Source organism: Doryrhamphus excisus, chromosome 5, assembly GCF_030265055.1.
Source record: "Doryrhamphus excisus isolate RoL2022-K1 chromosome 5, RoL_Dexc_1.0, whole genome shotgun sequence".
NCBI lineage: Eukaryota > Metazoa > Chordata > Actinopteri > Syngnathiformes > Syngnathidae > Doryrhamphus > Doryrhamphus excisus.
In genome coordinates, this window is record NC_080470.1 from 18,310,337 (window position 1) to 18,324,179 (window position 13,843).

The following is a 13,843-nucleotide window of genomic DNA, read 5'->3' on the forward strand; positions in this document are numbered from 1 at the left end:
CTAACCAGTTAACATCAAATTAATTTCCTCTAAATTTAAGCCAAAAACAAACCACTTCCAGCCGCTAGCTGGAAGCCGCTACCTACCCGCTAGCTTGCGAGCTATTTACCTACCCGCTAGCTGCTTGCGAGCTACCTACCTACCCGCTAGCTGCTTGCGAGCTAACCGCTAGCTGCTTGCGAGCTAACCGCTAGCTGCTTGCGAGCTAACTGCTACCTTTTGAGCTAACCAGTTAACATCAAATTTATTTCCTCTAAACTTAAGCCAAAAACAAACCACTTCCACATGCTTCTATCGCTTTTTCCGCACGAGGGTCACAAGGGTGCTGGAGCCAATCACAGGGCACATATAGACAAACAACCATTCACACTCACATTCATACCTATGGACAATTTGGAGTGGCTAATTAACCTAGCATGTTTTTGGAATGTGGGAGGAAACCGGAGTACCCGGAGAAAACCCACGCATGCACAGAGGGAGAACATGCAAACTCCACACAGAGATGGCCGAGGGTGGAATTGAACCCTGGTCTACTTATTTCACAAGGGGTCGTTTAGAGGACAGGTATAAAAATATGTTTGTTTGTTTTTTAGCCGTTCATGTATACAACAATAATGTTTGGGAGCCTGGAGGAACAAGCATTACACAAAGTGGAAGTTTGAGTTTTAGTATAATTACCATGCTAATGCTGAACAAACCCAATATATACAGGAATCCCTCCTTTATCACAGTGATAAGTGAATTTCTACATAGTAGGATTCCTTGTTTATTTAATTTAAAATTCATGAGTTAGAGCATTGAAAACCTGTTTCGTTCATTCATTTTCTACCGCTTATCCTCACGAGGGTCAAGGGGGTGCTGGAGCCTATCCCAGCTGTACACCCTGGACTGGTGGCCAGCCAATCACAGGGCACATATAGACAAACAACCATTCACACTCACATTCATACCTATGGACAATTTGGAGCCGAAAAAAGACTTCTCACAGAATATTTGACTAGGGTCCATAAGTTGTAAGGTATTCAAACCGTGGTCCTTCCAGACGGTGACTGCGGGCATGGCATCGGACACCAAGGAGACCATCTTCAGCATCAGCAAGGCCTACATGCAGAACCCCAATGCCATCATCCTCTGCATACAGGGTGAGCTGCCGTCATCCAATCTGAGGTAACATATGGATGCTGGCGCTAACCGGTCTAACCATGCAGACGGCAGCGTGGATGCCGAGCGCAGCATCGTCACCGATTTGGTCAGTCAAATGGACCCGCACGGGAAGAGGACCATCTTTGTGTTGACCAAAGTGGACTTGGCCGAGAAGAACCTGGCCAGCCCGAGCAGAGTAAGACCAGTTTTTCCTCCATCACATTTCACACAAAAGTCATTTATCAAAACAGCATCTTCTTGATTGAATGCAGCTAATTGGCTCCTGACACAACCGTGATTTGGGAATTTCCTCAAAGTAGGATTCCATTTATAAATGGAACTTTGTTGTAGTTACAGGGGTAACGCCCCAAAGCCACACTCTTTACACTCGCATAATAGTACAACATAAGTGTCTGATTATAAATATAAGTTGGAATGGTACTTTAATAGTGATCATTCTACTGTCTAGTCTAGGGGTCTCAAACTCAATTTACCTGGGGGCCACTGGAGCTAAGGTCTGGGCAAGGCTGGGCCGCATCAGCTTCCCCCCCCCCCAAAAAAAAATGTCTACAATAAAAGCTCTGATAAAATATTCCACTGTTCTCAAATATCTTAATGTTTATTTTTCTGCACAAAATAAGATGAAAAATAAATAAACAAATCAAGAATAAAGAAAACCAATCAATCAGTAATAAATAAATATAATAATAATAATAAAACAGCAAATAATTAAAACTTAAGAAACCACATATAGTTGGTGGGTAGACAATTTTTTTTTTCAGATTAAAATGAACAAAGCATTATTAGAGCCCTGTAGACATGACAAAACACGACTATAGTCACATTTATACTCTTTTTATTTACAACATATTGCGCAACTGCACGGTCTTGAGACACATGCTAACTCGCAAACTAGAGAGCTAGCGACCTAAACGGTAGCCTTCAAGTTATTTCCTTTCAACTTAAATAGCCAAAAACTTACCACTTCCACACGCATAGGGAAGATAACTATTAAGAGTTATTTAACCTTAAACATGAACATTAAGCAAACGTAATAATTTTTTCTGGGTACATGATACCATACAGCATCCATATCAAACTAACATTAAACTTTCATATCAAGGCGGGGGCCTCAAACTAGCCACATTTGGCCCGCGGGCCACGTGTTTGAGCCCCTGGTCTAGTTACAGTGCATCCGGAAAGTATTCACAGCGCTTCACTTTTTCCACATTTTGTCATGTTACAGCCTCATTCCAAATTGTATTAATTTAATCTCTTACCTCAAAATTCTACACAACATACTCCATTATGACAATGTGAAAAAGTTTTTTTTTGGACTTTTTTTGAATTTATTAAAAATAGAAAACGAAGAAATCACATTTACATAAGTATTCACAGCCTTTGCCATGAAGCTCAAAATTGAGCTCTGGTGCATCTTTTTTCCACTGATCATCCTTGAGATCTTTCTACAGCTTAATTGGAGTCCACCTACAGTAAATTCAGTTGATTGGACATGATTTGGAAAGGCACACACCTGTCTATATAAGGTCCCACAGTTGACTGTGCATGTCAGGGCACAAACACCAAGCATGAAGTCAAAAGAACTGTCTGTAGACCTGCGAGACAGGATTGTCTTGAGGCACAAATCTGGGGAAGGATACAGAAAAATTTCTGCTGCTTTGAAGGTCCCAATGAGCACTGTGGCCTCCATTATTCGTAAATGGAAGACGTTTGGAACCACCAGGACTCTTCCTAGAGCTGGCCGGCCTTCTAAACTGAGCGATCGGGGAAGAAGGGCCTTAGTCAGGGAGGTGACCAAGGCCCCGATGGTCACTCTGTCAGAGCTCCAGCGTTCCTCTGTGAAGAGAGGAAAGCCTTCCAGAAGGACAACCATCTCTGCAGCAATCCACCAATCAGGCCTGTATGGTAGAGTGGCCAGACGAAAGCCACTCCTTAGTAAAAGGAACATGGCAGCCCGTCTGGAATTTGCCAAAAAGCACCTGAATGACTCTCAGACCAAGAGAAACAAAATTCTCTGGTCTGATGAGACAAAGATTGAACTCTTTGGTGTGAATGCCAGGCGCCATGTTTGGAGGAAACCAGGCAGTGCTCATCACCAGGCCAATACCATCCCTACAGTGAAGCATGGTGGTGGCAGCATCATGCTGTGGGGATGTTTTTCAGCAGCAGGAACTGGCAGACTAGTCGGGATAGAAGGAAAAATGAATGCAGCAATATATAGAGATATCCTGGATGAAAACCTGCTCCAGAGCGCTCTTGACCTCAGGCTGGGGCAAAGGTTCATTTTTCAGCAGGACAACGACCCGAAGCACACAGCCAAGATCTCAAAAGATTGGCTTCAGAACCACTCTGTGAATGTCCTGGAGTGGCCCAGCCAGAGTCCAGACTTGAATCCGATCGAACATCTCTGGAGAGATCTGAAAATGGCTGTGCACAGACGTCTCCCATCCAACCTGATGGAGCTTGAGACTTATTGCAAAGAAGAATGGGCAAAACTGCCTAAAGATAGGTGTGCTAAACTTGTGGGATCATATTCAAAAAGACTTGAGGCTGTAATTGCTGCCAAAGGTGGATCAACAAAGTATTAAGCAAAGGCTGTGAATACTTATGTAAATGTGATTTTTTTGTTTTCTATTTTTAATAAATTCAAAACATGTCAAAAAAACTTTTTTCACATTGTCATAATGGAGTATTTTGTGTAGAATTTTGAGGTAAGAGATTAATTTAATACAGTTTGGAATGAGGCTGTAACATGACAAAATGTAGAAAAAGTGAAGCGCTGTGAATACTTTCCGGATGCACTGTATCTCTGCTTGAATCTCTGACTGATATGAGAAACGTAAGAACCACCTTAATATCCTTGCAACTGTAAATTGGTAGAGGTACCTAGGCTAATCATACATAAATATAGCGGTAATAATTATCATTATTATTGTTATTAATTATTATTATTATTTTACAAAAAAAATCATAATAATGGACCGCAAGACATCATTGCTTCAAAAATTGTTTGCAACAATTGGTTGTTTCTACAAGAAGCAATGAAGTCTGTAAAATTCAATAATTAAAAAAATAATCCAAAAATTGTTAACTATACTGATGAAAATGGTCATATTAATGATGATTATAATGATGGCAATAATGATAAAGATTATAACAATAATGATAATAATGACAATGATAACAATAATAATATTACAATGATGATAATAACGGGAAAACAAGACAGTAAATGTAAGTAATGGAAAGTTATATTTTGATTTATGTAAGAAATGCACTTGTAATGTTTCATATATTTGCCCAAATAAAATAAATAAAATAAAATAAAAAATACATAATATATTGATTTCACATAGCAACATGGAAAGGAACGCTACACCCAGCATTCATTTTCCAAACTCAGACACACAGCGCAGCAGATGGAATAGTTCTCATTACATGCATTCTTAGCTGCCTCTTATTTTTTTATCTCTTTTTATATCTTTACAATGCACAGAAAGATGTCTCTTCATGTCTGACATAAGGACTTTCCTTTCAAGCTTAAGAAGAACCCAGAGACTGTAACGCAGAAATGAGAAGCTAAACATTGCTTCTCCACCAGAGGGCGCCCCCGGCTTTAATATAAACTGAAGTTGAAAAGTCTTTCCATTTGAATTTCAGATCCAGCAGATAGTTGAGGGGAAGCTGTTTCCCATGAAGGCCCTGGGATACTTTGCAGTGGTGACCGGAAAAGGTAATTCCACTTTTTCCACATACTTGCTGAGTCATATGTGTGTGTATGTATGTGTGTATATATATATGTGTGTGTGTGTGTGTGTGTGTGTGTGTGTATATACATATATATATATATATATATTTATGTATGTGTGTGTGTATATGTGTGTACATATATATCATTCAGAATTGTCTTTTATTAATAGCATGTTCTGTAGCCTCCAGAATGTACTTAAGTATTGAATCTTATGCTGCAGGGAGCAGTGGGGAAAGCATTGACTCCATCAAGGACTACGAGGAGGACTTCTTCCAGAACTCCAGATTATTGCGGTAAGAAGCCGTGCAGTTGGCCGCAACGGATTGCGTTCATCAGCGGTTCATCAGCTGACATTATTTTCTGTCGTGTCACTCAGGGACGGCATGCTGAAGGCCCATCAGGTGACCACAAAGAACTTGAGTCTGGCCGTCTCGGACTGCTTCTGGAAAATGGTGCGGGAGTCTGTTGAGCAGCAGGCTGACGTCTTCAAAGGTACGATTGTGGGCCACCGTAGTTTTTGGCTAAAAGTGTCCACTTTAGTCGACGTGCATGGTCGACTAAAGGTTAGTTGTGCAAATACAAAGCATGATTCCACCTCAACATGCACACATGTCTTTATTTATTATTATAAGCGTCTGGAAGAAAGATTGCGCATGTAGCGGCAGTCCGATGGAATCGTGGCTGCCAATTTGAGTCAACGGCACCAAACTCATATACATGCATACACCAGTGTGGGCAGCACTGGAGGCAACATGGGGGAAGTGGTCTCATCCAGGGACACGATGACAGTGACTGGGTGGAGGGAGCGAGGACCGAACCTTCTGGTTTCTGGAGACCTGCTCTAGCCATTCATTCATTTATTTATCCTCACAAGGGTCGCGGGGGATGCTGGAGCCTATCCCAGCTGTCTTTGGGTGAGAGGCGGGGTACACCCTGGACTGGTGGCCACCCAATCACAGGGCACATATAGACAAACAACCATTCACACTCACATTCATACCTATGGACAATTTGGAGTTAGCCAATTAACCTAGCATGTTTTTGGAATGTAGGAGGAAACCGGAGTATCCGGAGAAAACCCACGCATGCACGGGGAGAACATGCAAACTCCACACAGAGATGGCCGAGGGTGGAATTGAACCCTGGTCTCCTAGCTAGGTCTGCGTGCTAACCACACGACCGCCGTGCCGCCCTTCATTCATCCATTCATTCATTTATCTATCCTCACGAAAGTCGCGGGGGGTGCTGGAGCCTATACCAGCTGTCTTCAGGCGAGAGGCGGGGTACACCTTGGACTGGTGGCCAGCCAATCACAGGGCACATATAGACAAACAACCATTCACACTCACATTCATACCTATGGACAATTTGGAGTCGCTAATTAACCTAGCATGTTTTTGGAATCAGGGAGGAAACCGTAGTACCCGGAGAAAACCCGGGAAGAACATGCAAACTCCACACAGAGATGGCCGAGGTTGGGATTGAACTCGTGTCTCCTAGCTGTGAGGTCTGTGTGCTAACCACTCAACCTCCGTGCAGCCCCTCCTGAGTCACTGTCGCCTAAAATATGGAAATTTAAGCAAATTTGCTGAGTTTATTTGCCTAAATGAAGCATTTCCAAGCATCAAATTGATACATGAATTAAAGAAGACGCGTTAGGAAAGACAAGTTAAAACAAAGTCAATGCAATGAAGGTTAAATGAAACTGAATGTTTGAATCCCTTTCTCCGGACAGAAGCAGGAAGACATTGTCCTTTAAGTGAACAGGTGCAATTATTCCCATTTCCCTTTTCCTTTCTCCCTGTTGGTCTTACTCCTCCCACCTCGCCGACTCCTCCTGCAGCAATTAGCTGAGACAATCACAGGCAAAGGGAAGCCAGAGATTTATGGCCGTGAGCGGCCGTAGGTTCCCATAGGCCCATTGTGTGGCGTATCGATCCACAGCCCCGTCAACTAGCGCTCCAGCCAGTCTGCGTCCTTGTTCGGCGCCACAGTGGCCCCGCAAACCGGCAATTAGCCGAACCTCCACGGGAGTAGGGAGCTGTGGCTTGGCACTCTGTGTGTGTGTGTGTGTGTGTGTGTGTGCACATAAATGAGAGCAAAACCACTGACTTTTGACAAGAGCGTGTGATTGGCCCACATCCTCTTTTGTCCCACGAGGCTAGTTAAGTGTGTTTAAGTGACTTCAGTCATCACCTGATTGGAATAAAAGCGGCACCACAAGCTATTATGATGAAATATAAAATGTGACAGAACTGACGCTTGAAATAGTTCATTCAATCATTTGGTCGTCCATGACTCCAGCATCCCGCTTCAACCTGGAGACGGAGTGGAAGAACAACTACCCTCGTCTGAGAGAACTGGACCGGGTGAGAAAACCACATCCCTGTCTAATAGATACATCGTCAAATTAATTGATTGACATGTGGATAAAATGTTGTACGACTGACTGATCATCCACGTCTCTTTGCAGAATGAACTTTATGAAAAGGCCAAGAATGAGATCTTGGATGAAGTCATCAGCTTGAGTCAAGTGACGCCGCAGCACTGGTACGTCACGCTATGCTATGCTATGCTATGCTATGCTATGCTATGCTTCTCTGGAGAATAGACATATCCAGAATGGAATATAGTGGACCACGTATAGGGGACCATTTGATTCAAATCAAATCAACTTTATTTGTAGAGCACTTTTCCTGCAAAGACATGCAACACAAAGTGCTTTACAGAATTAAAAACAATTACCAGCCGCAGCCGTGGACAGGAACGGGTGGCCCTGTTATCCAGCCAAAACAATTGGAGATCATGTTTATTGACAGTGAAGATGCCCATCCAGAACAAAAACGGGGTGACCATATTGAAATATGAGCATCCGTTTAAGATAAATGAGGGACACACTACTAATTTGGTCTCAAGGGGGACTTGGGGTGTTTTTTGCTCGGTTGTCAGAATGCCACGGGGGTTGGAGTGGGAACCGCTAACAGGGTCATGCTGGAATCCAGCATCAAGTGCAGTCACAGCTATTGTCATAATGTCCATGTTTTTGGAATGGGGGCGGATACTGGAGTCCCCGGAGAACACCCACCCATGCACAGGGAGAACATGCAATTGGTGGACTTGAACTCGGGTCTCCTAGCTGCGAGGCCTGCGTGCTAACCACTCTTCCCCCGTGCAGCCTCATATTAATATTATTCATTCATTCATTTATTTTCTACCGCTTATCCTCACGAGGGTCGCGGTAGTGCTGGAGCCTATCCCAGCTGCCTTCGGGCGAGAGGCGGGGTACACCCTGGACTGGTGGCCAGCCAATCACAGGGCACATATAGACAAACAACCATTCACACTCACATTCATAACTATGGACAATTTGGAGTCGCCAATTAACCTAGCATGTTTTTGGAATGTGGGAGGAAACCGGAGTACCCGGAGAAAACCCGGCCAAAAATGGCCGAGGGTGGAATCGAACTCGGGTCTCCTAGCTGTGTGGCATGCGCGCTAACCACTCAGTCCATAATACAGTCATTAAGTTTCAAAAATTAATAAATTCATTAATTGATCGCTGTCTTGTGGTTGACTATAGCCTATTATTCGTCAAATCAAATACTGCAATACATTCATTCATTCATTCATTCATTCATTTTCTACCTCTTATCCTCACGAGGGACGCAGGGGTGCTGGAGACTATCCCAGCTGTCTTCGGCGAGAGGCGGGGTACACCCTGGACTGGTGGCCAGCCAATCACAGGGCACATATAGACAAACAACCATTCACACTCACATTCATACCTATGGACAATTTGGAGTCGCTAATTAACCTAGCATGTTTTTGGAATGCGGGAGGAAACCGGAGTACCCGGAGAAAACCCACGCATGCACGGGGAGAACATGCAAACCACACAGAGATGGCCAAGGGTGGGATTGAACTCGTTGAACACGCTAACCACTCGACCGCCGTGCAGTCCATACATTTTATTATTTTACTAATGGACAAGTCGCCAATTAACCTAGCATGTTTTTGGAATGTGGGAGGAAACCGCAGTCCCCGGAGAAAACCCAATGCAATTGGTGGACTTGAACTCGGGTCTCCTAGCTGCGAGGCCTGCGTGCTAACCACTCGTCCCCCATGCAGCCTCATATTAATATTATTCATTCATTCATTCATTCATTTTCTACCGCTTCTAAACTCCACGCAGAGATGGCCGAGGGTGGAATTGAACCCTGGTCTCCTAGCTCAGTCACAGCTGTAGTATATGATAATATGATATACGACTTGAATGCATGTCTTTCCCATCACAGGGAAGCAATCCTGCAAAAGAAGCTTTGGGAGCGCGTGTCCACCCACGTGATTGAGAACATCTACCTGCCCGCCGCGCAAACGATGGACTCCGGGACCTTCAACACCACCGTGGACATCAAGCTCAAGCAGTGGACCGACAAGCAGCTTCCACACAAAGCTCTGGAGGTAAACCTTTTCATCACAGGACTTGCCATTGTAACTTTTAACTCATGATCGACCGATACATCGGGCCGATATTTGCGTTCTTGACTTGAATCGGTATCGGCGATATATTTTTCCGCGCATGATTTACAGACAGGCATCCGCTGGGCAGCTTTGTGTTGCCGGAGGACCCTGCAACACACGCAGTCGCGGCACCCCGCCGGTACATTTTCGACTCTTAACTAGCCTCTAACAGTTAGGTTTAGTTGAAATATTGCTAGCTGCTTTGAAATAGGTAGCATGAATGCCAAGTGAAAAAAAGAATAATAATAATCACTGCGGAGGAGCAGTCATCAAATTGATGCTAGATAAAACTTAAACTACGACAGAAATGTTTTTCACATGGATATGAACTTTACTTGGGGGCCACTGGAGCGCGGGTCTAGGTGAGACTGGGCCGCATCAGGTTTTCCCCCCCAAAAAAACAACGCATTTATTAAAAACAAAAAAAAATTAAAAAACTTCGCTTTGGTTCCAATTTTCTACAATAAAAGCTCTGATAAAACATTCCACTGTTCTCAAATATCTTAATTTGTATTTTTCTACACAAAATAAGATGAAAAATAAATAAACAAATCAAGAATAAAGAAAATCAATCAATAGGTAATAAATAAATAAATATAATAATAATTATAATAAAACGGCAAATAATAAAAACTTAAGAAACCACATATAGTTGGTGGGTAGACAAATTATTTTTTTCAGATTAAAATGAACAAAGCATTATTAGAACCCTGAAGACATGACAAAACACGACTATAGTCACATTTATACTCTTTTTATTTACAACATATTGCGCAACTGCAGGGTCTTGAGACACATGCTAACTCGCAAACTAGAGAGCTAGCGACCTAAACGGTAGCCTTCAAGTTATTTCCTTTCAACTTAAATAGCCAAAACTTACCACTTCCACACTGATAGGGAGGATAACTATTAAGAGTTATTTAACCTTTAACATGAACATTAATCAAACGTAATAATTTTTTCTGGGTACATGATACCATACTGCATCCATATCAAACTTGCACGGGCCACACTAACATTAAACTTTCATATCAAGGCGGGGGGCCTCAAGCTTGTGTCCTGTGGGCCACATTTGGTCCGCGGGCCGCGTGTTTGAGACCCCTGGTTTAAATGATTGTTTAAGAAAGCTGAATCCTACTGTGTTCAGTGTTTACATTTCAATAAATATTTGTTTAAACTTGAGACCTGGAATATTTGTTATCATTGTCATTTTTACATATAAATTGAGGGCGCAAAAGCAGTATCGGCCCAAGCAAAATCGGCCATCGGCATCGGACGAAAAAAAAAACATATCGGTCGATGCCTACTTTTAACTGACTGATGTGACCGTGACACATCATCATTCCACATAGTACAATAGTTGTGGTTATTTGGTTCCATGATAAGCCAATTTCCGCAAAGTGGGATTCCTTATTTATAAATAGAATATTTTCCTACTTTTAATTGTGCTTTTTTTCACTTAAACTGTCATATGCAGCCACAGTGAAGCAAAAAAAAATTTAAGCGCACTTTGAAGCATGTCATTTTTGTTTGAAATGCCATGAATTCCAAACATTTTAGAGAAACCCGTTGCCCAAATTGTACTGTAGTACTGTAGTAGTACCAACAGTGAAATTGTATATAAAGTCAATTGAGAATAAAGGATAATTTTGACCTTCTTGTACCGAAATAGTCAAAAAAAACCAAACCTAATCGTAAAGAATGCTTCTGTTAGTGAGTCATCAAAACATGACATGATTATCTTTGGAAACGTTTGAATCCCGTCTACTGGGGAAGATATCAGGTGTTGTCATGCATATGAAAGGCAACATCATCCAGTTGAACTTGTGCTCCACGTCTTCGCCCCTTCAGGTTGCCTGGGAGACTCTGCAGGAGGAATTTGCTCGCTTCATGGCCGAGTACAAAGGCAAAGACCAGGATGACATTTTTGACAAGCTGAAGGAGGCCGTGAAGGACGAGAGCATCAAGAGGCACAAGTGGAACGAGAGGGCCATGGACAGCCTGGTAAAGACCTTCTCAAGTCTACTCTTGCTACCTTCACACCAGGGTCACATATCGGGACACTCGCAGTGCGTGTACATGTAATGCAGCTGGCATCTTTTTCTTGTTGTGCCCATCAGCGGGTGATCCAGCACAACGCCCTAGAAGACCGCTCCATCACAGACAAGCCCCAGTGGGATGCTGCCATCCAGTTCATGGAGGAAACCCTGCAGTCACGCCTGAAAGACAGTATGTTCCCTGCGACATGTTAGAGCAGGACCGTTATTGACCCACCCTACCCATCATTTAACAAGACACCTTTAAAAACTGCAGCAAAAGTGGAAATATCATTAATTTCACAAGAATAAAGTCAAAATATAAATAATTTAATTTAATTTAATTTATTCATTTTCTACCGGGTCGTGGGGGTGCTGGAGCCTATCCCAGCTGCCTTCGGGCGAGAGGCGGGGTACACCCTGGACTGGTGGCCAGCCAATCACAGGGCACATATAGACAAACAACCATTCACACTCACATTCATACCTATGGACAATTTGGAGTCGCCAATTAACCTAGCATGTTTTTGAAATGTGGGAGGAAACCGGAGTACCTGGAGAAAACCCACGCATGCACGGGGAGGAATTGAACCCTAGTCTCCTAGCTGTGAGGTCTGCTCGCTAATCATTCGACCACCGTGCCGCCCTTAATTTAATTTAATTTAATTTACTTACATTTAATTACATTTAATTTAATTACATTTAATTTAATTTAATTTACTTACATTTAATTACATTTAATTACATTTAATTTAATTACATTTAATTACATTTAATTTAATGTACTTACATTTAATTACATTTAATTTAATTACATTTAATTTAATTTAATTTACTTACATTTAATTACATTTAATTTAATTACATTTAATTTAATTTAATTTACTTACATTTAATTACATTTAATTACATTTAAGAGTCACAATTTTACAAGAACATTGTAATATTTAGTAGGTGATAAAGTAACAATAAAGTTAAATATTACAGAAAAGAGTCTCAAATATTATAGGAATAAAGTCATAATTGCAAGAGGAAATATTTGGAAAATAAAACAAAAATGAAGTTCAGAAATGGGGGGAAAAACATGAAAAAAACAACAAAAATTCAGACAAAAAAATTTTAACCAGAAAAAAATTCATCATTTTACAAGACTAAAATTGCAACATTATGGGGAAATCATTATTATTTCACTACTGTAGAGCTATCATGTTATTAATGATGTGAGGAACAAACAAAACAAACAAGTAGGTCTAGTTGTCAAAGTAGAAGTTGCGTCTAAATTATGATTATGATGACTATTATTATAAGACATCCTGGACTGGTTAAAGTCTGAATTGAATTGAATGAAAAATAATGTTATTTTAGTAGCATTAGAAAAATTCCAGAAATGTTATTAAATTAAATTAAATTAAATTAAATTAAATTAAATTAAATTAAATTAAATTAAATTAAATTAAATTAAATTAAATTAAATTAAATTAAATTAAATTAAATTAAATTAAATTAAATTAAATTAAATTAAACATAAGAAAATAAAGTTGTCAGTTTTGGAATATAAAATATCTTCTTAGCATATCTACAGTTTTTGTTTTTTTTTATTTTATCATGGTACTCATGGTGAATACTATATCCAGTAAATATTCATACCTGTGTACCTCTCATCTTGCAGCTGAAACGGTAATCGCAGACATGGTGGGTCCAGACTGGAAGCAGAGGTGGCTGTACTGGAAGAACCGAACACCAGACCAGGTCTGTGCGTTCCTCGACGGTGTTTTGTTTTCCAAGCAGTGTTTTATAATAATAATAATAATAATAATAATATTGCAGTATTACTTCAACATTGTGTTGACGATGTTGACTTTGCACTTTGCAGCACATCCATAATGAAACCAAAACGGAGCTGGAGCGCTTACTGAAGTTGCACGACGAGCACACGGCTTACCTGGCCAACGACGAGGTCACCACGGTCAGGAAGAACCTGGAAGGACGAGGCGTGGAAGTGGACCCCATGCTGGTGAGATAACCGGCATTTGGCGGGCACGCCTTGTCGTGTATTAACCGGACTTCCTCCCGTGGGTTCAGATCAAGGACACTTGGCATCAGCTCTACCGACGCCACTTCTTACAGAAGGCCCTGTCCCACTGTAACCTCTGTAAGCGCGGCTTCTACTACTACCAGAGGCACTTTGTTGACTCTGAGGTAAGGAATGTCGACATATTATCCTAAAGTGTTTAAGCTCACTGCTGCACAATTCCGCAGCTGGAGTGCAACGACGTGGTCCTGTTCTGGAGGATCCAGAGGATGTTGGTGATCACAGCCAACACGCTACGACAGCAGCTCACCAACACTGAAGGTTAGTCCGGTCTTGGAT

The 13,843-nt window shown here is 41.6% G+C and overlaps 1 protein-coding gene across 5 annotated transcripts in view; it reads left to right on the forward strand.

The window, feature by feature from the left end:
- opa1 (OPA1 mitochondrial dynamin like GTPase) overlaps window positions 1-13,843 on the forward strand; it is a 44,397-nt gene that overhangs the window by 13,131 nt on the left and 17,423 nt on the right. For all 5 annotated transcript variants that reach the window (XM_058073199.1, XM_058073198.1, XM_058073202.1 and 2 more), the window contains 14 exons: window positions 1,043-1,142; window positions 1,209-1,339; window positions 4,825-4,897; window positions 5,136-5,208; window positions 5,292-5,407; window positions 7,220-7,284; window positions 7,389-7,465; window positions 9,211-9,376; window positions 11,288-11,440; window positions 11,557-11,665; window positions 13,142-13,221; window positions 13,346-13,486; window positions 13,555-13,671; window positions 13,732-13,825. In XM_058073199.1, the coding sequence (XP_057929182.1) occupies window positions 1,043-1,142; window positions 1,209-1,339; window positions 4,825-4,897; window positions 5,136-5,208; window positions 5,292-5,407; window positions 7,220-7,284; window positions 7,389-7,465; window positions 9,211-9,376; window positions 11,288-11,440; window positions 11,557-11,665; window positions 13,142-13,221; window positions 13,346-13,486; window positions 13,555-13,671; window positions 13,732-13,825 (1,495 nt within the window). The remainder of the gene's footprint in view (window positions 1-1,042; window positions 1,143-1,208; window positions 1,340-4,824; window positions 4,898-5,135; window positions 5,209-5,291; window positions 5,408-7,219; window positions 7,285-7,388; window positions 7,466-9,210; window positions 9,377-11,287; window positions 11,441-11,556; window positions 11,666-13,141; window positions 13,222-13,345; window positions 13,487-13,554; window positions 13,672-13,731; window positions 13,826-13,843) is intronic.